The sequence below is a fragment of the Mustela erminea genome, chromosome 4 (assembly GCF_009829155.1).
Source record: "Mustela erminea isolate mMusErm1 chromosome 4, mMusErm1.Pri, whole genome shotgun sequence".
In the NCBI taxonomy this organism is placed as follows: Eukaryota; Metazoa; Chordata; class Mammalia; order Carnivora; family Mustelidae; genus Mustela; species Mustela erminea.
Genome location: NC_045617.1, coordinates 127,500,563 through 127,525,598, shown reverse-complemented (window position 1 = coordinate 127,525,598; position 25,036 = coordinate 127,500,563). Strand labels below are relative to the sequence as shown.

At 47.3% G+C, this 25,036-nt stretch overlaps 1 protein-coding gene across 3 annotated transcripts in view; it reads left to right on the top strand.

Moving 5' to 3' along the window:
• The first annotated feature begins 2,815 nt into the window (after positions 1-2,815).
• TUBB2A (tubulin beta 2A class IIa) overlaps positions 2,816-25,036 on the top strand; it is a 54,942-nt gene continuing 32,721 nt past the window's right edge. The window contains exons 1-4 of one of the 3 annotated variants that reach the window (XM_032340975.1): positions 2,841-3,056; positions 3,886-3,994; positions 4,274-4,399; positions 4,761-6,079. In XM_032340975.1, the coding sequence (XP_032196866.1) occupies positions 3,000-3,056; positions 3,886-3,994; positions 4,274-4,399; positions 4,761-5,821 (1,353 nt within the window). In that variant the 5' untranslated portion in view covers positions 2,841-2,999 and the 3' untranslated portion in view covers positions 5,822-6,079. Of the gene's footprint in view, positions 3,057-3,885; positions 3,995-4,273; positions 4,400-4,760; positions 6,080-25,036 lie in introns of those variants that run through there. The other 2 variants (XM_032340977.1, XM_032340978.1) reach the window with 2 other exon arrangements.

Genomic DNA, 25,036 nt, shown 5'->3' with positions numbered 1-25,036 from the left:
ATTTTAGAAATACTGGTACATGATTAAAGCGAATAGCCTGTACGTGATGGTGAAATATATTGTCCTGACACCTTTCACGTCTGATATACAATGATCTAGGTAGAGAAGAATTGTATATAATTCACAAAAAGAAAGACTGGAGGACCTCACAGAGACCGAATCTATTTATGCTGTGGAGGCTCCTTACTAGCCTCTCCTCGGGAGCTGTACGGAATAAAGCTGATAAGGATTAGCAGCAGATAAACGGAAAGAGCGGGGGAAAGATTTGGCTGTCATCAACGCTCAGCCTACCGACACAAAATCAGCTTCTTGCGAAAATAAAAATGTGCAGCAGCGTAATTCCAAATTGGGAAGGGGAGGGGGGCATGCAGAGGCGTAAAGCCCTTAACAGAAGCGCCGGCTCCGCAGAGGCTGGGGTGGGTGATTGTACCCGCAGAAGTATGAAAGGGAGGGCATCCGGGCTTTCCGAAGAGTGAGTTGCAGCCTCCCCCTATCCCAAATCTTCTCCCCTAAAATAAACCGGAGAGGAAAGGGCCTTTTATCCACATAATCTCGACTCGCGTTTTCACCCGACACTCCGCGGCAATCTGGCTCTGAAACAGAAGCTGAGCAAATAAACCGTTAGGTGAGGGAGGCTGGCGACCGGCTCAAATTTCCCGGCCTGGAGCAGAGCCCCTGGAGCGCCTCGTACCCGGGTTGCCCCTTGGCGCTGGCCGCCAGGTGCTCACTGCTGGGCGCACGTTTACACAGAGCGCGCGTGCAGCCCCAGCTAGGGGCCTTCCCGCGCGGCTTGCTCCCACGGGAGCCGCCACCCCCAGGTCCAGGTGCGGACACCAGCCCACAGCTCTTTTGGCCTGAAAATGGTCACCACCCCCGAGGGCTAGGCCGCCTGCAAGCCGGGATTCCAGCCTGAACCCTGTTTTTAACTTGTCGTGGGACCTTGGGAATCGTTCACCCTCGACGCTTCTGCGTCTGTAGGAGCTGAGTTAGAAACTCGGGGTTCTAGGTCCTTGGAACCCTTAAATGGGGCATGTGGGAGGCTCTTCTGCTCCTCTGCCTCTCGCCCAACCCATCCTAACCCCAAGAAGGGAAGCGGCGTCTGGGGAATTCTGTCCCGAAGGTTCAGTCTGGGCGCCATGGGTGTTTGGGGAGGCTGGGCTTTTGTTCTCCCGGTTTCTCTTTGTGCACTGGAATTGAGTTGAAAGCCCCCCTTCCACCTCCCAGCGGGAGAGAAAGGCGGTGACAGCTTGCTGATAGTTGTGGGAGGGTCTCACTCAACAGCTGCAGTCTCCGCTCCGCCACGGGAACCCGAGTCATTCGGCCCTTCTCGCCAGAGGATGAAAAGGGGTCACGTCACCTCGCCGACGACCGGTCCCGAGTCCAGAGGGGGAGGGGCGCTTCACCCATAGAATTGCAGGGGCCAGGTTCCAGGTCAGTAGTGGACATTTCAGCTACCCTTTCCTCTCCTACCCTTGAACGCAAGCAGGATGAGCACCCTCTCCCCAGCCCCCACATACATACACACGAAAAGTAACAAAGAGATCAATCATCTCCTTCGACCACCTGGAAACTGCGGATTTGAAAGTGTCAGTGCTCGGAGACTGCGCACGCGCTCTGTGCGCGTCAGGGTCTCGGGTGGCTGCTTCCTCGCTGTGCCGCAGTTTTTAGGCGTGTCCCTCATCCCCACCAACAGCACGAAGGTTGGGGACCTCGTGGCCGCCTCAGGGTCCGGCACCTGATGAACGATAAGAGTGTTAGCGGTGTAGTGGGCGATGATCACCCGCGGAACCCATTTCCCTACGGGACAATAGATGAACGAAACCCAGAGAGGGAGAGCGACGGGGGTGTGATTTTTAAAAACTCGGCTGTGGGAGTTATCCCATACATTTGTGAGCCCTTTGTTCTGCCGCAGCCCCGCCCCCCGGACCCCACCCTCTTTCTGACCGCTGGACTGTACCCGTGCGCGGACAGCCACACCCACCCCATCCACTCCCAAGAAACAAAAGCCAGCCCGAGAGGTGGCGGGGTCTTTGGTACCAGCCAGAAAGCTGGGGACTCTTAGACAGAGTCGGATGGGGCTGGAGGGGATGCGGAGGTTGCCCCACCCCTGGATGCAGCAACCGCAGTGAGAGGGAGCAAGCCCTTGACAGAGACAAAACGGAGAGCAGGCGGATGCTGGGGGCAGGACGAAGGTTCCCCGGGGCTCCTGGGATTTGGGGGTCCAGGGTCACGGCTCTTCAGACCCCACAGCCTGATCACACACGATTTTCTCCTGGGCTCGTCCAAGGCTCTGTGTGACCAGGGTTCGGCCGCTGGACAGTCTTTGGCTTCTAGGGCCGGGGAAAGAGGTAGCTTAGGGATTTCCGGCCATTGGCCGAGGAGGCGTCTCAGTCAGCGCTGGCAGTGCAACCTACGCCACCCTCTACCCTTCCACCTGCCAGCACCGGGAGCACAGCGCACCTGAGGGCCTCTCCACCTGCTCCAGTCCCTGCTCACCCCATCCAGTGCCAGCTCTCCCCACCCCTCACCGGCCTGCCACAGGGGTCGCCCTCGCTTCGCCCCCCTCTCACCCTCAGTTCCTTCACCTACCCCCAATTCTCAGTTCCCAGCTCTTTCACCTCCCCCTGCCCCAAGTCCTAGACAATGCCCACGCCTCCACCCTACTACCCCAAACCCCCACTCCTCGCCCGGTCCGCAAGTCTGTGCTGATTGGCTGCGGGCCCAATGTCCAGCCCCCAGGATGGTCCTTGGGGCTCAGAGCATTACGTCAGCGGGGCCTGAAGAGCTCTAGCGCGAAGAGGACTGGGGGGCTCGGGCTGGGGGCGCGGCCTACGCGGTCCGCCCCACCCTCCTTGAATAAAAGGCTGAGTCCTCTGGGCCAGCGCTCTCAGCCAGTAGGTTCCCGAGCGCGTTGCCGGTGACCCCACAGTGGGTGTGTAAGAGAGGACGGGACAGACTGACCAGACGCCGACAAGAGCCCGAAGAAGCTAGCAAGCACCATGCGTGAGATCGTGCACATCCAGGCGGGCCAGTGCGGCAACCAGATCGGCGCCAAGGTGGGCGCGCCGGGAGGGGAGGGGTCCAGAGGGGTGGGGTGCGCCGGCCTGAAGGCCCTCGGCGTTCCTCCGCGAGAGCCTCGACCTGAGCCGGCCCCGGGCTCCCCAGGCACAGACCTTCCCGGCAGCTTTGTGCGGCCGTGTGGGGCGTGGGCTCGGAGGCGACTTGGTGGGGGTTGGGGGGAGGAACCTCGCTTTCATCTTTGCTGTAACTCATTTGGAATCCCGGCCACTCCTCAGCGCCCGCTTATCCCCTACTCCTCCCTTGGCCAGGCAAGCTTGCCTGCAGAAAGCGCGGGTGTGTCCGCGAGGTTTTGCGCGCGGGTTTACAGGAGGGGCCCGGACGCGGGTAGAAATGGTTTTATCCGCTAGACCCGCAGTCGAGCTGTGGGGGAGGGGAGAAGAGCGATTGTCTTGAGGTCTCTGGACGTGCTTTGAATCTCAAACCACCCTCCTTCCGTTCCCTCCTTTCCCTGCTCCCCAGCCCACCCTCTCTGCGCCGCCTGGAGTCCCTGCGCGCCCGCCTCCCGCCGCCGCCCGCAGCTGCGACTCTGAGCGCGAAACTCCTCGGCTTGCGAGCCCTCGGCTTGCGGCTCTAACCCTCCCCGCCCACCGCCACCCGAAGGGACCCCCGCCTCCTGCCGCCGGCAGCTGTTCGCCAGGGAAACGCCCAATTTCAACTTTCTGACCCTGCACGATACAAGCCTTAGGGCTGAGCCCGGTCACGCTGCCTGAAAGCTGGGGTTTTTGGAACTGAGTCGGGGGCTTTTTATTGTGAGACCCTTTGAGGGCTGGGCATGGCTAAATGCAAACTTTTTCTGTGTCTTAGTTTTGGGAGGTCATCAGTGATGAGCATGGAATCGACCCCACTGGCAGTTACCATGGAGACAGTGATTTGCAGCTGGAGAGAATCAATGTGTACTACAATGAAGCCACTGGTAATTGCCTTTCCGGCACGCCCCCCCCCCCCCCATTTCAATTTTTTACTCTCCTTTCCCCAGGACTTACTCCGGGAGTGTGGCCCCAGGGGAGGGTGGACCAGCGGATTTAGGATTCCCACTGTTTCACTGGAGCATTTCAGGGAGGCATTCACAACCAAGGCCTTTGAGAATGTGATGGGTTCTGTGTCCTTCTTTGTTTGGGGACAACAGTAGTGCCTGCAAAAGGGGAAAAAAGGCTTTCTCTTTAGAACTCTCTGCTTGCACATTTAAGTCTAGCTCTGTTCCCTCCAGGTAACAAGTACGTACCCCGGGCCATCCTGGTGGACCTGGAGCCCGGCACCATGGACTCCGTCAGGTCTGGGCCATTTGGCCAGATCTTCAGGCCAGACAACTTCGTATTTGGTGAGTGACTGACATGGCTGATGGCATGGGAGGCTCATCTGACACAGTACAGCTCAGGGTGGAGGTGTATGGCCGCCTGAGGGAGAGTACTGTATGAAGAACATCCCCTTGTGGGCCCATTCAGTCTTAATATAATCTAAAACAAATTTACCTTTCAACCTTTAATTGCCAGGTATTTCTGGCCTCCCTTGTTTATAATTACATCTCTAACCAAATATTTTAATGTCTGGCCATTTTGGTGGTAATATGAGATAATCTTATCTGAACACTGAGTCATTGATCTATATTAAGGGGTTTAAGGTAAAAAAGAATTTAATCCAGTCATCAGTGACTTACGAAGTCTCGTCTCTCGCTCTGGCAGGCCAGAGTGGTGCAGGAAACAACTGGGCAAAGGGTCACTACACAGAGGGAGCCGAACTGGTGGACTCGGTCCTGGACGTGGTGAGGAAGGAGTCAGAGAGCTGTGACTGTCTGCAGGGCTTCCAGCTGACCCACTCGCTGGGGGGCGGCACGGGGTCCGGGATGGGCACGCTGCTCATCAGCAAGATCCGGGAGGAGTACCCAGACCGCATCATGAACACCTTCAGCGTCATGCCCTCGCCCAAGGTGTCCGACACGGTGGTCGAGCCCTACAACGCCACCCTGTCCGTGCACCAGCTGGTGGAGAACACGGATGAGACCTACTGCATCGACAACGAGGCCCTGTATGACATCTGCTTCCGCACCCTGAAACTGACCACCCCCACGTACGGAGACCTCAACCACCTGGTGTCGGCCACCATGAGCGGCGTCACCACCTGCCTGCGCTTCCCGGGCCAGCTGAACGCCGACCTGCGCAAGCTGGCCGTGAACATGGTGCCCTTCCCGCGCCTGCACTTCTTCATGCCCGGCTTCGCCCCCCTGACCAGCCGGGGCAGCCAGCAGTACCGCGCGCTCACGGTGCCCGAGCTCACGCAGCAGATGTTCGACTCCAAGAACATGATGGCCGCCTGCGACCCACGCCACGGCCGCTACCTGACCGTGGCCGCCATCTTCCGCGGCCGCATGTCCATGAAGGAGGTGGACGAGCAGATGCTCAACGTGCAGAACAAGAACAGCAGCTACTTCGTCGAGTGGATCCCCAACAACGTGAAGACGGCCGTGTGCGACATCCCGCCGCGCGGCCTCAAGATGTCGGCCACCTTCATCGGCAACAGCACGGCCATCCAGGAGCTGTTCAAGCGCATCTCGGAGCAGTTCACGGCCATGTTCCGGCGCAAGGCCTTCCTGCACTGGTACACGGGCGAGGGCATGGATGAGATGGAGTTCACCGAGGCCGAGAGCAACATGAATGACCTGGTGTCCGAGTACCAGCAGTACCAGGACGCCACGGCCGATGAACAGGGGGAGTTCGAGGAGGAGGAGGGCGAGGACGAGGCCTAAAGTCACAAAGGAAAGCAGGTTAGGGAAAGTCCAGAAGGAAAGCACGGGGGAGGGGGGCTTAGTGGTGAAAATCTCTTGGCAGTTGAAGGAAAGAAGCATGGTCTTCTCTAGGTGTGTGCGCTGGTTCTCTGGTGCTCTTCACTGTTGCCTGTCATTTTTTTTTTCTTTTTGTAATATTGATGACATCAATGTAACATTTGAGATATTTCTGAACTACTGTTGTAATGGCTAAAAATCACATAAACGTTTGTGTCCTAATGGTGTCCTCTCTTCTGTCTCCTTCTTCTCCTTTTTGGCTTCTTTGTTATGGTTTTGCCTGTTAACGTTCAGAATACATCATATTAAATTCTTTCTCTAGAAACGGGGAGGGATAGGTAAAAGTTCAAATGAATTTACTCTGTCGCTCTGGGAAAACCAAACCAACCACAGTCATACCCAATATAAGATGTGACATCCATGCAAATCTGTAAATACCCTTAAATATTTTATTAGTCGAAAGGACGCCTCCTTGAAAGCAGACTAAGTATAATTTGTTTAGAAATCCTTCTATATCTTTACTTCTTAAGAATTTTTTTTGTTTTTTTTTTTTGAATAGTTACTACTTGTATACAGCACACAACTCTTAAGCATAGAGAGTGGAAAGGAAGTGTCTTCCTCCTTCCTACAGTTTTCCTCCCTGGAGGGGACCATTCTTCCCACTGTTGTCTCTTCAGCATCCTTGCAGAAATGTTCCATTTATCTGCAAATGGATGTAGGTTATTCCCTTTTTTCCTCTCTTCACACATCTTATGATGATAGTAACACTGTTGTGCTGCCTCTTTCCTTCACTGAACAGTATGTTTAAAACACAGAGCTTCCCACAGTACCCATTATGTAATCTTGCCATACTTTATTTCACTGGTTCCCTACCAATGGCCATGTAGGTTGTCTATGCTTTTTTTTTTTATAGTGCCCCAGTGAATAATTTTGTGCATATATCATTGTGTATATGAAACCAGCTAGCCTGCAAATTTCTCTGTGGAGATTTTCTGCCCCCATTGCACCATGTTTTGTCTTAGATAGGGCGAGTCAGTTTCTCATCTGGGAAGCAGAAGTGGAGTGTTAAGTTATAAACAAATGTACATTTATTTACATACCCCTATAGGATAAAAAAAATGTAGGCTTTGGATTTTTCTAATGTTTAGACAAATGCAAAATTAGGAAAAAATATTACTCTAAATCTGACCCTATATTTATTTCATTCTAGTTGGTTCTACTGCATCAATGTTTTTTAAAAGAAAGAGGAAGCGGAAAAATGAGGTTTAGACAAGGGATTTCCACATTAAAGAGGCTAAAGAATATATGAAGAGGGTTCCAAGGAAAAGTGTGAACAGTATCTACATAATGTTAAAATGGCCTCCAAAATGGAAAAGAGCAGCAGTTTACAAGTATTGGCTATTATAAAAACTAGACCTAGTAACGAGTAGGGTCAAATGGATCAGAGTCAGTGACTTCTTCAATTTTCTATATTCAACAGTGAACTGGCTGGTACCATTCATGCTGAGCTGATGTAAAGCTTCCAACAACTTAATTGAAGGGTAACATTGGTTTTAAATGCCCTGAATACTGGGTCAGCTGCCAGGGCCCCCTGGATCCTTGGCCATGCATTCCCCACAACCTGTCAGACTCATGATCGGTTACTTCGGAGAAGGCAGGGATTGCTGCCAGGTGCTTCTTGGCATACTGTAAGTATCCTGCTTCTCTTGCCCACCTTGTGAGAGGGGGACCGGCAGGCAGCCGGCAGGCCAGCCTGCTAGCCTGTCAGCATACGCACGTGTGCACACGGCTAGAGCCTCACTTCAGCGTGATTAAAACAGCAGGTGCCAGACTGACCTGTCAAGCAGATGCTCCGAGGCAAAGCTTTCAAAGCACAGTTGTACAAGACGACTTGAGATGCATACTTAGAAAAACAGTTCAAAAAACAAGAAAATGCGGACTAACACTTAGATTAAAAGATTCTTTTGGAAACTCTTAATTTTCTTTGTTACATTACCATTGTGTGATGGAATTTGGAGTGATGGTCATGGTCATGGTGGTGGTGGTGGGCAGAGGGTGGGGATGGTGGGGTGTGTGTGTGTGTTTGTGTGTGTGTGTGTTTTCAACCCTTTACAAAGGAAATGTTCTATCACTCCCCGATGTACCACTAGGAGGATATTCACTTTGAGGCCAACATAGCATCCAAATTATAGCAGGTATTGGGATGTGATAAAAATCCGAAGATTAAAATGAGGGAGGAGGAGCTGGAGTTGCCTTAAGGTCCTCCCAAGAGTCTAGAAGGAACAGTAACATATGTTCCAAATTTTTGCCTACACCTCTACACCAGACTCAGAGATGATCTTAGACTACGTTAGATTTCCTGTTTCATCACAAGGTTGCTAGATTAATAGAAATTTGAACCAAAAGCAACCTTAAGAGGTCATCTGGTTTGACCTCCTTACTTTGTAAGGAAAGAGGTTGAGGCTCAGAGTCTTGTCTAAGATCACTTAATTTTTTCTGTACAAATCAGATCACGGACTTAGCATTCTTTTCTCTACAGCTGCCTCTCTCAGGTCCTGTTACATACAAGGCCACTTGAAAGGAAAGAGAAATTCCCTGGCTTCCAAAAAAAAAAAAAAAAAAACCCAAAGATGTCCCTCGGTCTGTAGCTCAACATCCCTGGATGGGTTGGGCAGAGATGAAGTGCTGAAGGCTTTTGTTTCTAGTGGGGTCACTGTTTGACAGACTATGCTGAATTTCCTGGTTCTAAAAATACCATATATACAATATCCTAATGTAATCCTGATTGCAAGATAGTCTTCTGGGGCATGGTTATTGTGAAAATGAGTAAGAAAGTAATGAGTAAGAAATAACACTTTGGAGTGCCACCCTTTACACATCCCCATTTTAGTTAAGATGTGACATATACTAGACAAAGCTATTTGACATTTACTCTAATGCCGATTTCTTCCCATTACTTAAGAGATATTCTATTGTGTAGTCATGCTTTTTTAAGTGTACCTCAAAGCTGAGCTATTTACTTGAAACCTGACTCATTCATACCTTTGTTTCTTAGAGGCCTTTTGCCTATCCATCCTATTCCTCATGTTTTTTAGTTTGGTTTGGTTTGGTTTTTAGAGAGAGAGAGAGTGCACATGCTGGGGTGTAGGAAGGGCAGAGGGAGAGGAAGAGAGAATCCCATGATTCCCCCGAAGTGCAAAACCCAATACGGGGCTCCATCTCTCAATCTTAAGATCATAACCTGAGCTGAAATCAGGAGTCAGACATTTAACTGAGTGAACCACCCAGGCGCCCCTTTCATCATGATTTTCTTTTCTTTTCTTTTTTAAAGATTTTATTTATTTATTTGACAGACAGAGATCACAGGTAGGCAGAGAGGCAGGAAGAAAGAGAAGAGGAAGCAGGCCCCCTGCTAAGCAGAGAGCCCGATGCGGGGCTCGATCCCAGGACCCTGGGATCATGACCTGAGCCGAAGGCAAAGGCTTAACCCACTGAGCCACCCAGGTGCCCCTCATCATGTTTTTCTTAAGGTGCGCTTGCTAGCACATACCCAAGAGAAGCCTATCTGAGTGCAGCCTATTTCACTCAAAATGTTGAGTTTTTCTCTTAACTGAGATAAAATTGACATGCCATAAAACTCACCACGCAGAAGGGTACAAGCGAGTGAGTGTTAGTATATTCACAGAGTTGTGCAACTATTCCCACTATGTCATGGCAGAATCATCACCCAAAATTCAAACCCCATGCCCATTGGCAGTCCTTCCCCAGCCCCTCTGCCTCCATCTGTTGCACAACCACTAATCTTTCTCTTAATATGGATTTGCCTGTTCTGGACTTTTCATATCAATGGAATCATACAGTAGATGTGGTCTTTTGTGTCTGGATTTTATTTATTTATTTATTTATTTATTTATTTATTTTTTACTTAGCATGATGTTTCCAAGGGTCTTCCGTGTTGTAGCATGCTTTAGTACATCATTCCTGTTTATGGATGAATACTACTGTGGTGTCTGGATATGCCACATTTTGTCTATCCATTCATCAACTGGTGGACACTTCGGTTGTTCCTACTTCTTAGCTATTAAGACTAATGTTACTATGAACATTCATGTACAAGTTTGCATGTGTGTATATGTTTTCATGTCTCCTGGGTATACATCTCAGAGTGGAATTGTTGGGTCATGTGGTGGCAATTCTATGTTCACAATCATTTTGACTTCCACCTAAGGATGGAAATGCTTTCGAATTTTCCCAGAATACCAGGATAGAACAGAGATCAGGCAAGACCTGGCTTTTGCATTTGGGCATCCATATAGATTCTTAAAATTATAGTTATAGAAATGGAGGAGACTGTAGGGAGCTAACATGACTCCATCAGTTTACAAATGAGGAAATGAAGCCTCATTGCTTAATTAGCAATGTTCCCTGGTCACTGTCTCTATTGGGGCTGATATTTGGTTTCTAGCAACAGTGACTCTGAATTATTTTTTTCCTCTCACTTAAAAAAGTGTAGAGACACACGGTCTAGGCCATGTGGCTCCAGAAATCCTCTTTCTGCTCTACTGATCCTTGTCACTGTTCCCCTCAGGCCACAGAATGGCCACTGCAGCTCTGGTCATGATACCTAGTTCTAAGCAAGGAAGAGTGGGAAGAAGAAGGACAAAAATGTACCTTCCAGCTGAGTCAGCCAGTTTAAAGATTATGTCAAGGGTACCCTGCCCCCCCACCAATGGCTTCTACTTGTACTTCCTTTTCTGCAGGGAAGGCTGAACAAAGGAGGCTTTTAGATGGGTGCATTATCCAGCCCCCCAACCACGCAGAGGTTCTATTAGGAAGGAAGCAGAGGAGAATAGAATGGTGGGAATGTGGTAGTTTTCTCCGTAATTAAAGAATGGCTAAGAAGTGACATTGACTCAGATCTTTCTACTCCTCATCCAGTGCTCTCCAAAGATGTCAGTTTGCAAGGGTCGTCATGAAGCTAAGAGTCCTCGTTTTCTAAAACAGAGAGCTGAAGACTAAATGAAACATTTCTTGATTCAAATTTCTGAATCAAAATGTTTACTTACTTTTCAGCATTTCTAACTTGTAGTCAACTGAGGACAGCACATGTCCGTGACTTCGAGAGAAATTCCCATCAATGACCTATAATGAAATGGCCATATTAGGTTGGGCTGATCATGAACATTTATCAGCTAAAGCAATGGGATTTTTTTTTTTTCACAAATATATTTCACTGGGACTCATAAACCTGATCACTGAGGAGAAAGAACCAAGACTACTTTGATGAATTGGGTGGGAGGAGAGGGCACCAGGGAGCCCTCCAGGCATGAGCAGCTATGGGACCACATGGGATACGTGGAGGAGATTAGGGGACACACCTGCTCAGGAGGATATTGGTAGGCATCAGTGACTAATGCAGTCAAAGGACCAGAGGGCCAGCCCATTCATGCCAGGGACTCTTTGGGACGCCCACATCCAGAAGTAGATGGGAATCTGAGAGGTCAGCTGAGAGGGATGAACTTTCAGAGGTTAAGACGAAAGAGTCAACATTAAGGAAGTAAGATCATTCAGAGTTAATGTAAACTATACCAGAGTGACCCCAATCTAGAGAAGCAACTTTTCAGGTTCTGCTTTCCTTTAGATCTCTGGGTAGAAAGGCAGGATTTTAGGCTCTCGTGTACAGGAAAGAGGAAAGGAATCAATGTTTACCAAATGCCTACTATGTGCGGGGAATGTGACTGCAGAGACTATAATGTAGAATGGAGAGATAGCTCAATTATGTCATTCATTGACTTCGGGAACTTAACAAGTTATCTCCCTTCTCTAAATCCTTCTATAAAATTTGGAACACCTGGGTGACTCAGTTGGTTAAGCTGCTGCCTTCAGCCCAGATCGTGATCCCAGGGTCCTGGGATCAAGTCCCACATCCGACTCCTTGCTCCGCAGGGAGCCTGCTTCTCTCTCTGCCTCTGCCTGCCACTCTGCCTGTTTGTGCTCTCTCTCTCTCTGACAAATAAATAAATAAATAAAATCTTAAATCCTTCTATAAAATTGAGTTCTTAATACCTACTTGTTCAGAGTTTTAAATGTCATTAAGATATATACAGTGATAAGGAAATGATAGTTGCCAGTGTTATTGAAAGTGTGCTGTTTGTTACACATTTGTCTCATTTCGTCCTACAGAAATGCTATATAGTGTAAGTGCTTTTATTCTTTTCTTCAATTATTTATTTATTTATTTGACAGAGAGAGAGAGTTCACACGCAGGCAGAGAGGCAGGCAGAGAGAGAGGAGGAAGAGAGCTGAGCAGGGAGCCCAATGCGGGACTCGATCCCAGGACCCTGAGATCATGACCTGAGCCGAAGGCAGAGGCCTTAACTCACTGAGCCACCCAGATGCCCTGTTTAGGTGCTTTTAGACCTTTTTTTTTTTTTTTTTTTTTTAAGATTTATTTATTTGAGAGAGAGAGAGAGAGAGAAAGCATGCACTGAGAGGGGTAGAGGGAGGAGAGACAGAATCCTAAGGAGTCTCCACGCTGAGAGCAGAACCCATGGCAGGGCTCGATCTTATGACCCTGAGAGCATGACCTGAGTGGAAATCAAAAGTAGGACACTTAACCAACTGAGCCACCCAAGCACCCCCAGTTTAGGTACTTTCGACTGTGTCCAAAATCATATAAAGGTTTGCCTATGAAAAGGTAAGTTTGGGAAATTATTGACTCACATAATCAAAAAGTCCAGGGGTAGATCTTTCAAGTTCTACCATGACTAATTCTGGAGCCTCTAAATATGTTACCAGAACTTTCTCCTTTATCACTCTCTGGGCTCTGCATTCTTCTGTTTTGGATTCTACCTTTGGCAGCCTCTCCCCATATAGTGACAATTTTAGGCTCTTAGTGCCCTATTGCTAGAGACCCAGAGAAAAGAACACAGACTGGGCAGAACTGTGTCCCGTGTCCATCTCTGAATCAATAATGTGGGCAGAGGAAAAGGGACAGTGATCAACTACCACGTGACTGGCTGTCTCATCTTTTAGGGAACTGACAGTTTCGAAAACAATTCAGGCTTAGATTAATAAGCATTTTGCCCCCAAATCAGTCTGTTCTAAGTGGAGAACCTGGATACAAACCCCAGGGATTTCTGACTCTAAAGTGCATGGTATTTGCAATACAATGGCAAAAAAGTGATTATAGTCCATTAAAAAGGGGTATGCAGGGCTGCAGCTGAGGACGCATGCCTGACTCAGAGATAAGCAACCCTCAGAGACTCCATCTCGCCCCCTCAAGTCTAAATTCAAAGCCTTTGACCATCTGACTAACCTCTTTACCTCTCTTTTTATTTTCTAATATTCTCTGGTTACTTTCTACATAAACACTTTGTCATTTCAATTTCTCCAACTAAAAAATGTCATACTTCCTCTTCTACCTTCATCATTGCATTTTCCATTCTCCCTCCCAAGACTATCTTATTTCACTTCTCTCCCCCAAATGCTTTTCAGCTCTTAGAGTTATGCTGAGGTTCCACTTGTTCTCAGAAATCTTTCTTTACTCTGATGCCTCATTTGGCACATTCCTCGCATTTTTGATACACTGAGAGCCCAGTTCTAGGAGCCAGGCAATGTCAGTTTCCATCCTGACAGTTTCAACTTCAATTTGGGCTATTGCTCATTGGTACTCTATCATGAGTGGGGTTTTTTTTTATTCCATTTTTATCTCCACTATTGGCTTAGTTATGTATATTTTTTTAGTGGTTACTCTGGGGTTTCTAATTTAAATCTTAAAGTTGCCATTATCTGCCATCAGATAATACTGTCCCGCTTCGTGCACAGGGGGAGATTTTTACAGCAGTGTGCTTCCAAAGGGGGAAGAAACTAAAGAAAACATATTTATTCATGTATGTACAGCTAGGGTCTCTTCACCTGTTTGGGCAAGTCACATTTCCTTCCACCTGAAAAAGTTCCTTTAACATTTTTTGTAGTACAGATCTCCTGGCATGAATCTCAGCTTTTGTGTGGCTGAAAAAGTCTTTATTCTGCCTCATTTTTGACAGGTATTTTGCTGGCTATAGTAATTTTACATAGATGACCTGTTTTCTGCCAGCCCTTTAAAGATGCCATTCCATTGTCCCCAGATTTGTGCTGTATGCACAGTCACTAGTGATTTTCAGCTTTGTTTCCCCATATGCCATGTTCCATTTTTATGTCTAGCTGCTTTTACTGGATGATCCCTTTTTTCTTTTTTAAAATAAAAAAAAATTTAAAGACTTTATTTATTTGACAGGGAGAGAGAGAGAGAGATCACAGGTAGGCAGAGAGTGGGGGAAGCAGGCGCCTCTCCGAACAGGGAGCCCTACGCACGGGGCTTGATCCCACGACCCTGAGATCATGGCCAGAGCTGAAGGCAGAGGCTTAACCCACTGAGTCACCCAGGCGCCCTGTATTTTAGACTTCTTGACGTAGTCTCATAGTCTATTGATGATTCGTTTATTTTTTTTTAAAGATTATTGATTTATTTTGGCGAGGCAGAGAGAGCAGAGAGAGAAGCTCAAGCAGACGCCTCACTGAGGGTGAAGCCCAAGGCGGGGCTCGAGCTCATAATACAGAGATCAGGACCTGAGCCGAAACCAGGAGTCTGATGTTTAACCGACTGTGCCACTCAGGTTCCCCAGATCTGTTCCTTTTTTGTTCAGACTTTCCTGTCTGTGCTTCAGTTTCGATGGCTGTGCCTTCAAAAACTGGTGTTTTCTGCAGTGTCTGATCGACTGCTAATTTAGTACAAGTATTTTTCATCTCAGATATTATATTTTTAGTTTCTAGTTTTATTTTTGTCTTTTAAAAAATTTTCCATTTCTCGGGGTGCCTGGGTGGGCAGTCGTTTAAGCGTCTGACTTCCGCTCAGGTCATGATCCCAGGATCCTGGGATCGAGCCCATTTCTCTCTTTGTGCCCGTGCTTTCCTCTACCTTCTTGAATGCGTGGCATATATTTAGACCAGCGGCTTGATGGGCCTTGTTCATCATCTTTGTCATTTCTAGTCTATTTCTATGACTTACTTTCTTCATGATTATGGGCCATACTTTCCTGCTTCTTTGTAACTTTTGATTGAATGGCTGACATGGTGAGTTTTACACTGTTGAGTGCTGGATATGTTGTAGTTCTTTAAATGTAGTTGTACTTCATCCTGGCACACAATGACATTACTTGGAATTGGTTGGATCTTTTCAAAGCTTGCTTTTAAGCTTTACTAGGGCAGGTTCAAAGCACTCTTTGGTCTAGGGATAATTTAACCTCACTATGAAGGCAGTGTCTTTGAGGCATTTCCATTCCAGGCAACAGGAACACAAATCATTCCTAGCCCTGTCTGAGCTCAAGGAATTGTTTGGTCTGCTGCTTTCCAGTTGTTCCTCCCTATTCTTGAGTAATTTCTAATTTTGCATGTGCATATCAATTCTCAGCCCAAGCCTAGAGAGGGCCTCTCTGCGGATCTCCAGAGCCCCTGTCTGTGAAGTTCTTCCCAAGTCCGTGTACTGTCTTATAGCTCCCCTTGACTTGGATACTCTGAATTCTGCTTTCTCTCTGCTCAACTCAGTGCACCCACCAAGCTCTGTTTGGGTGCTCCCTCCCTGCACTGCAACTCCCAATTCTGTTGGAGCAACCATAAGCTAACTTCATGTGCTTCCCTTTCTTCAAGGGTTATGCATTCATTGCCTACTGTCCAATGTCCTGAGAACCATTGTTTCATATATTTTTCCCCCCTTTCTTCAGTTATTGTGGTCTGGAAGATAAGTCCAACTCCTCCTGCTCCATCTCAGCCAGAAGTAGAATTCTTCTCTTCATTTTCTTTCAACCAAAATGTGTTTTCTTTCCTTCTATCTACTAATTCTCTTAGTGTCTTTCCTGTTTGTTTGTTTGTTTCTGCATTTCTTTTAATTTGGACTTCATTTATAATTTTTTCTTTATCTTTTTTCTCAGTTCCTTCACAGATTTACAAGTATTTCTGTTCTCCAAGAATCTCATTTCGGAGTTTTCCTAATTTTAATGTATCTTTTTCTTTTGCATTTGTGACTCTTTGCTTGACTTTTTCTTTTGTTAGCTAATTTGAAATTTTAGGTTATAGGTTTCACCAGTTTGTATCTGTTGTCTTTCTGGTATATTCCCATCATCTGCAGAGACACTATTCTGCTCCTAATTCTTCCTGATTTTATTAATATTTTGTATCGATTTGCTCATGATCCTTTCTGTTGCCGATGCTTAAGTGAAACAAGTTTTATTGGGGTTTTAGGACTAAGAGAAAGGCCAGGATAGCTTTAAGAGCTGCGTGGCTCTATAGCTCCCCCTTCTGTTGTTTTCAGAAACCACTCTACGTTAGAGATCCTTAATGCTTCCTCTGTTTTTACTGAGATTCTTTTTCCTTTGCTGCTATTAACCCTATCGTCTGTACAGTGGAGTCCTTGTCCAGAAGTTTGCACTCACTGAAAGGCTTGTTCTTAAAGGGAACTTTGATTTTCTCATTTGAGAATTCATTTAGTTAGCTTCTGGGTCAGTTTTTTGATGGGGGCTGGTAGGGGCCAATGGTCCAGGCAGATTCAGACTTTTGGTCCCACCTCCACGATCTTCCAGATCTTACAGGACCCAATCATGCCTAAAGTCTTGTAGTTCTGACTGTCACGTTTGTATTTCATCACTCATGTACTTCAACAAGTGTTTATAGGGTACCCACTATGCACGACACAGTGCTCAAGTTAAAAATATGAGTAAATAGGCTCTAGCCTACAAGGAGTTAGCTGGGAAGGCAAATACAGGCACAATTAGGCACAGCCAGGCTGTGGCCACTGCTGTGAAGATCCAAGAGAATAAGAACAATGTCCACAATAACCCAGATATGAAAGAGCCCGGATGTCCATTGACAGGTCAATGGGTAAATGAGATGTGTATATGTGTATATGTACAATGGAATACTATGCAGCCATCAAAAGTATGAAATCTTGCCATTTGCAATAATGTGGGTAGGACTAGAGTGTATTACGCAGTGAAACAAGTCAGTCAGAGAAAGACAAATACCATATGATCTCACTCAGAATGTGGAATTTAAGAAACAAAGGAAATACACATAGGGGAAGGGACAGAAAAATAAAATAAGATGAAAACAGAGAGGGAGGCAAACCATAAGTGATGCTTAACTCTAGGAAACAAACTGAGGGCTGCCAGAAGGGAGCAGGGTGAGGGATGGGGTAACTGGGTGGTGAATATTAAGGAAGGCACTTGTGGTGAGTGCTGGGTGTTATACGTGACTGGTGAATCGCTAAATTCTACCCCTGAAACAAACGAACAAAGAAAAAAAAATAGATGCTATGGAAACACGGTGATGACACTGACTAATTCTTACTGGTTTGAAATCAGGGCAATTTTCATAAAGAAGAAACACTTACATCCCCCCAAACTGGAAGGTCTAATGCGATCCACCTAATAATAGGAATCAGGGTTCTTGTAGGAGGGTGGACTGATTTAAACAGCAGCTTTGAAATAGCCAAGCTATGTTATTAAAGAACCCGTGGCGTGGTAATTAGAGCTGCGTGCTTCTCATTGCCTCGGCCTAGCCTCCTCTTTTATCTGTTTTCCTCTTCCCCTGGCAATGCTGACAGTTCTCTGGGAGGAAGACAGGATGGCTGGGGCTTGGTGTAGATCCTATCTCGTTCTCTTCATGAGAGACACAGCAGATTATAGCTTTCCCTTCCTCTGCTGGAAGAGAAGTCCTGTACTAAGCAGTCCTGCTCTCCTGACCTGTGATGTTCACCCCCACCCTCCAGCCCAGCACCACCCCATCACCTGGGGAGACTCGCAGGCTGGCAAAGGAGCCAGGCTGGCATTTCACACAGTCGAGTCCCTTCGTTTGGATCTGCTCATAAAGCCAATGGGTTGATGTGTGTGCTGGCGCAGGAGGAGGGAAGGCTGCCATCTACCCAGCTTCTACCCACAGCCCTCTTTGGGGGAAGATATTCATTACACAGTACCAATGTGTGTGTCTCACTTCTATTCATAAGAATGGGTTTTTTTTAAAAATGTTGAGTCCTGTATTCAATTACGCAAGATTTCAACTAGAAATTTCTTTAAAAACATAGAAGATGTGGTTATTTTTGGCAGTATATTCTGGTCTGTGATGCTGTTGCTTCCTACAGAACCAGAAGCTCAAAAGTAACACATGAGGCCAGGCAAGAGGTGGGAAAAAGGAGGATGTGGCCAAAGAAGGCCTTCTCTCTGGGAGCCCCAGTAATGACCTTCCAGAAAGGGGAGCCTGCTAAGGATAAGCATACCCCAAAGCTAAAAGAGAAGGAAGGGGAAGACAATTCAAAGTCCTGGAGGCAAGGGGTTAGCAGCCTTCCCACCTGCTTCTCACCCTGGCCCTTCTGGGGACCCCACTGTCCCTATGCCAGCTCCCCTACCCTAGCCTTCAGGCCAGTCACTGCTGGCTCACCACTGCTCCTACAATCTAGGGGTTCACTGACACCCCAATTCCTCACCAGGTAGGGAGCCCCTTTGCATGACAGTTCCAAAAGATGATCTTAGAAACTTCACAAAAGAAGTTAGAAACTTTAAAGCTTAGAAGCAAAAGACTTAGAAGCTACAAGATTCTTTTTTGAGAAAGAGAGAGAGTGGGGGAGGGGCCAAGAGAGGGAGGGAAAGAAAATCTCTAACAGATTCCATGTTGAGCACAGAGCCTGATGTAGGGCTTGATCCCAGGACCCTGAGAACATGACCTGATTTGAAATTAAGAGTCAGATGCTTAACCGACTGATCCCCCTGGGTGCCCTGAGCTACAATATTCTTGTCCTAACTCAACTGTCTTGCAGCTTGGCTCAGCTGGCACAACCCACTCGGGTTCCTCCATGTATTCCTTACTTCAGCCCTTCCTGAGTTGGGCACAGAGCAGAGGGACTCAGTCATTTGGGGTACAGTGGACCTGAGACAAAACCCTCTGTCCCCCCAGGTACTGGCTTCCTTCTTTCTCTCTCACTTCTGGGCGTGGCCTGAGGTGGGACCTCTGGAATTTCTGTTGTGTTCTCTCAGGGATCCCTGAGCCAGTGGTGCAGAAGATACTTCCCCTTTGGACAGTCAGTATTCCTCTCCGGGGCTTTAAACCTTCTTGAGGGACGCCTGGGTGGCTCAGTTGGTTAAGCAGCTGCCTTCGGCTCAGGTCATGATCCCAGCGTCCTGGGATCGAGTCCCACATCGGGCTCCTTGCTTGTCAGGGAGCCTGCTTCTCCCTCTGCCTCTGTCTGCCATTCTGTCTGCCTGTGCTTGCTCTTCTCTCTCTCTGATAAATAAATAAAATCTTTAAAAAAAAAAAATAAACCTTCTTGAACAAATCCTTCAGCTTTGTGACCTTGACCTGGTGTGCTTCCCCCACCTTCCCTCCATTTCTCCTGGTGCTCTCCAGCCTTCCGCACACACAGCTGACTGATTGTTCATGATAACTGCATCCTTCAGTAAGACCCCTCCGTTCGTCCCCAGTAGCATGGGCTGGAGTTTGGAACTGATTACGCTACAGTTACGGGGACTTCGGCAGAGCACCCTGGTTCCTGGGAACACATCTCCCCTGCAGGAGCATGGATAACCAGATTCTTTTCATATCCTGGTTTTAAATCATTTTTAAACCATTCACTAAGTCCCTAGTTCTTTCTGAGTGGTTTCTCTAGCTTGTAGCTCCTAGGTCCAGTAATAAGTGTAAAGGCTCTTTTGCTAAAGGTTCTGTCCACTAGCGTGTTGAGCAGCTCTGGTGATAAACAGGCATCATTCTGATTTCAAACTGTGGGACTTGGCAAGTTACGTAACCTCTCTGGGTTTTAGTTTCTGCATCTGTAAAATAGGAACCGTTATTATGCTGGTACCGTAAGGTGACATACACATGAGCTCCTAGAACAGTGCCTGCTACACAGCAGGCTTGATACCATTACTGGTTGTGGTCACCAGCTCTGGAGAGCATTACAGACAGTGCAGGAAAATTGTCATCTCTTAGACAGAGGGATCCTCTAAGCATGCCTCCTACCTGTCTCCTCAAGAGGCATGGCGCTTAGGTCGGAGAGCAGGAGGAGGGTGACAACCTGTACGTGCACGCATGAGCGCACAGTAGCTGCGTGAGGAGAAGTCATGGACACGTGGGTCTCATTCTGGGCGCTTCCAAAGTGTGAGGTTGAGCTCTCTTGCTCAGGCCTGTGGTGCTGGCCAGACGGGCAAGTTTTTGCGGTCTCTGTAAGGCCAGTGCGCTCTGTAGCCACCGTTGAGATCAGAAGTGGCATTATAAACAGTACAAGAAAGGCCACTTGGGCACAGCTCTAAAGGCCAACCCTTTTGGAGGTGTTTCCCACACAAAGGGACTTGTGCTGGAAAAAGTAGAGGTTGAAGCCAAACAGCCAGATTCCGCCATCAGGAGTCTCAGGCAGCAGCATCCAACGCATGGACGGCCTGCCGGGTGGTTTGGGGGCTGAGCAGTACGTGGGTGACGCAGATTCCACCATCAGGAAGTATGTCAGGGTCCAGCTGAGCAAAAATGCCCAAAACAAAATGAACAAACAAACAAACAAACAAAACCCACAGCCTTTGTACCCAATGATGGTTTTTCTAATTTTATCGAGGAAAATGAGCAAGTCTGGTTGCTGGATTGGAAGAAAATGAACAGGTTCTTGTTGCTGGATTGGGCTGGAAAAGTCATGCTGTCAGTGACATTCTTGGAGACTTAAAGATGTCAACGTAGCCAGTGTCTCTCTTTTGGCCTCATAGAAAGCAAGAAGGAAAGACCAAGAACATAGGTTTGGTGGTGCACACAGACAGTAATAAATATTCATACCCCAAAAAACATGCGCAAAATAAAAAACAGACCGAGTATGGGGTTGAACAGCAATGTGGAATTGCTGGAGCTTGGGCAGAAAACCGTAGATTCCTGTTGGTCCCACTTTTAGCCTCAAGCAGAGAACTGGGCAAAGGGAGATTCCCAGATCTTCTCACTTCCCAGGTTCTCCTGGTGACTCTTCCCATAGGACAGAGTCTCTGCATCCAGACTGGCACCTCCAACATGAAACTGCCTACTCTTCCCGGGGAGCTCATTAGAATGCAGACTCTGACTCAGTCAGTGGGGTGGGGTTGGCGATTCTACATTTCCAACAGGCAAGCTGGGGATGCCTCTGCCGCCAGACCATCCCGTGCAGAGCAGGCTCTAGAACGTCCTCGGTAGAGCTATAACGCATTCCAGCTCTGAAGCCGGCGGAACGAATCTTTCCCATGCAACATTAGCATACTAAAAACAAAATAAAACCAAGTGGCAGCCAGTTGTGCGTATAACATCCCTGTCCCATTTCCCCACTCCCACCCCACGGGTCTGGAGAGTTCCATACCCACTTTGTTGTTGTTGTTCTTGTAAACCCACTAAGCCTATAAAAAAAGAATTTTTTCTTTCCTTTCTTCACTGATCTGTCATTCATCAGATCTTTCCTGAGCCTCTACCATGTCAGAGGTACTGTGTAATGAAGAAAAATCCCAACCCAGGCTTCATACTGTGGTAGGAGTAATTGTTGGAAAGGAAATCTGACCCTATGATTTCTCTTCTTACAATTCTATTTCTGCAAATATAAAGTGCAAGGGCCCTAATGTGGCCCTTCAGATACCTGCTCACAGGTATCCTCTCACAGTCCACTCACCCACCTCAAGCCCTGCCCAGTTCTAGAAACCTGTCCCCACAGTCTCCTGCTGAGCGGCTCCCTTTTCCTACAGACCATCTATAGAATCCAATCTAATATTCACGGCTAACTTACCTGCTTCCAGAAGTGACTCCCCACCACTTTTTTCAGGAATTCTTTTCTGGACACCAGGTGGATTTCGTGTACCCCCTGTTCTGACAATTTTATGTTGAAATTCCAGTTCTCTCTTCGCTAAACTTGAAGTTTCTTAAGCCTAGAGAAATGTCTCAACCATTGCCCCATCGGCCACTTTTTGCTGAACTGCATTTTGGTATTAAGTACTATGCGTCCTGGTAGGAACTCCTTGCTGGCAGGTCTCTCCATCCGAGATGCCCATGGACTTTGACCTGCTTCCAGGTCATTAGTTTTGGCCTCACAGCAGCTGGTGAAGGGCTGGGCGACAGACTGCTGATGAATGAAAAATGTTCCAGGGTGAACGTGCGTCATCCGTGCTATGTGGCTTTTACAGCCCAGCTGTTGGGACAGGATCAATTAAAACCCTGTCAGTGCAGGGTGAGGAGAATACAAAGTAGCAAGGGAAAGACAGGAGGGAAGGGTGCTGATGTCTAAAGCCAAGCACTTAGAGATAGAGAGGGTCAGGAATTTTCGATCTGTTCTTGCCCTGGAAATTTCTCAACTTTGGATATAATGCAATGGATAAGGAATCTAAATGCTTTGCACCTTCTAAACTGGTTCTACCTTGCTTCGCCTAATATTTGGCATGGCTAATTTTTCCCAGTTTGACAGTTTTGTAAACCATTTCATTTTACATCTTTGGATTGCTAAAAATCCATTCTTCCAAAGGGTTTTGGAAAATACTTAATTTTCTTGCTCCACTTTTGAAATCACAACCCCCATTCAAAAACCTCACGCACATCCCAACAACACCACAAAACAAAGACTTCTTTTTCCCTTATTAGACACATTATACATTTTTAAAAATTTATTTGACAGAGAGAGATTTCACTAGTAGGCAGAGAGACAGGCAGAGAGCGAGGAGGAAGCAGGCTCCCTGCTGAGCAAAGAGCCCAATGTGGGGTTCGATCCCAAGACCCTGAGATCATGACCCGAGCCAAAGGCAGAGGCTTAACCCACTGAGCCACCCAGGTGCCCCGCATTATGCATTTTTACTGTAGATAGACATATACATGTAAGTGAAAAGATCATTTCACTCAGTCCCACCATTTGTAGGTAACCAGTTCATGCCTAGTGCTGATCTTTACAGATTTATTTCCACGCACATACCTATGTATAAATATTCTTACGACAATACGATCATACTATAACTACCATTCATAATGGTATCTTGATGTCAATTAAATCCATATCTTATGTGGTGTCCATACAGGTCTCTACAATTAAGAGATTAAATCTCTACAATAAAGAGATTAAAAAGCATAGCCTCACACTGCATGGATATACCAATATTTATTTAATTTCCTGTCACTGGAAATTTCTGTTTCAGTAATTTTTAGGCATCGTAAGCAATACCTAAGACAACATTTTTTACTTGTGTCTATGGCATCATTTTTCTTTAGGATAAAGTCCAAGACATGGAATTTTTGGAAGACAAAGAGATTAGAAACATTTTAAAGGTTTTACAACAATGTCTTTAAGATGAATCTGTTACATCTTGCTTCCTACGAATTTCTCTGTGTAGCCAGTGCCCAGTCTATAGCTTTGAGCTCCAGGGAGCCCTGCCAGGTGGCCTCGTCAACATGCGTGCCGCATGTGTCTGCCCCAAGGCACCTGAGCCACTGAGACAGGCCTGGAATTCAAATACTCTCTTGGCACAAAAGGGGAAATCTGGAATACCCTTTACTTGAGAGCTCTTTTCCCCAGGAATCCAGATGAGGACAATCCCTCTGCCAATCTCTGAGAATTTGTCCCGATTCAGAAGCTATTCTGGGTTTAACTTCTGCAAAGTGCTATTTTCCCTGGATTCATGTTTTGCTAGGGCATCCAGTTCTCTTTCAGGCGCTTCTCCCACGCTTTCTATCATCTCTGCAGCATCATCCTTTTCTACAACTTCAGGTGTAACTCCATCTTCTGTTTCCATTCTGGTTTCAAGTCCTGGAAAGAGGAGGTGGCAGTCTGTAATTCTCCTGTCCAGATGATTGGTGAATAAGCCTGCTTGCGTCCTCGTCTCTGGTCCAGACTGGGAAGCTACCTACTGCAGTAATGTGCTTTGTGACAGCTAGGGCAGGTCTGGGGGAACCGACAGCCACAGGCCCTGCAGAGAGGAGCACCAGACCCCAGCTGGAGGCACCAGGATTTTCCTGTCTGTGGGAGATGATTCTCAGAAGGGGGCTCAGATGAGTAAAACTTTTTCTAGGGTAGCTGATTCCTAAAGACTCACAGCGGGCTTAGCCCCCATGGCTCTGGGTAGCAGAGGAGAAAGAGGCCTCAGTGGAAGGCATCGTGGTGAGACTGCACAGGGGCACACGCACTTGCAGCACAAAGGGATGTGGTGCCCAGCTGCACAACCAATGGAAGCCCCAGCCCAGGCTCTGCCGGCCCTGCAGGCCCCCACCAATCTCACACAGAGCTGCCCCCTAACTGGCTGCCAGAACAGCACGGCCTCTAGCCCAAGCCCTGCTCTGCCGACCGCTGAAATCCTTCAATATATTCATAACAGCTGTTTTTAGATCCTTATCTCATACTGACATTTAAAAAAATCTGTCATTTCTGGCTCTCTTTCTATTGTCTTGATTTCCCCCCCCCCCCCCCGATTACGGATCACATTTGTCTCCTTTCCCGTCTAGCATCTTCTAATTGAATGTAGGGCATTGCAGATGTTTCACTTTTAAGCATGTGGATTTGGTTGTCTTCTTGCAAAGAGTGTTGGGCTTTGCCCCTGCAGGTAGTTAATGTACTTCTAGATCAGCGTGATCCTTCCCAGCCTTGTTTCCAAGCTCTGTTGGGTGGGTTTGGAGTAGCCTTTCCTTCAGTGCTACTTGAGTTCTAGTCCTAGGGTGGGACATTTGTGGGATATCCTGGGTAGTTCACTGAAATATCTCTGTGTGGCTGGTCCCAACTCAAACGTCTCCAGTCCCATGTGAGCAATAATTACCAAATAGCTGATCTTTCCCATGGTGGTTGATCTTTGCTTGACCTTGGGGAATCTCACTGGTTATCACAAAGCCAGCCTTCAGCCAGAACCTTCAAAGGTGCCCTGCAGATTTATGGGGCAATTTCTTTGCATGGCTTTGCCGCTTTGACCTCCCTCAGTGTTCCAAGGGAGTCTCTGTCTTCTCAGCTCAGCGAGACAGCTGGGCTCCGAGTGGATACCTTCTCTCTGTGCCATGGTTCAGAAGGTTCTTGAGGCAGAAAGCACAAGTGATTGGAGGGTTCACCTCATTTGTTTCTCTTTTTTTCCAGAAGGTACAATCAGTCCTCCTGGGTCTGTTTTCCAGGGACTGAAAACCGTTGCTTCACAGATTTTGTCCAGTACT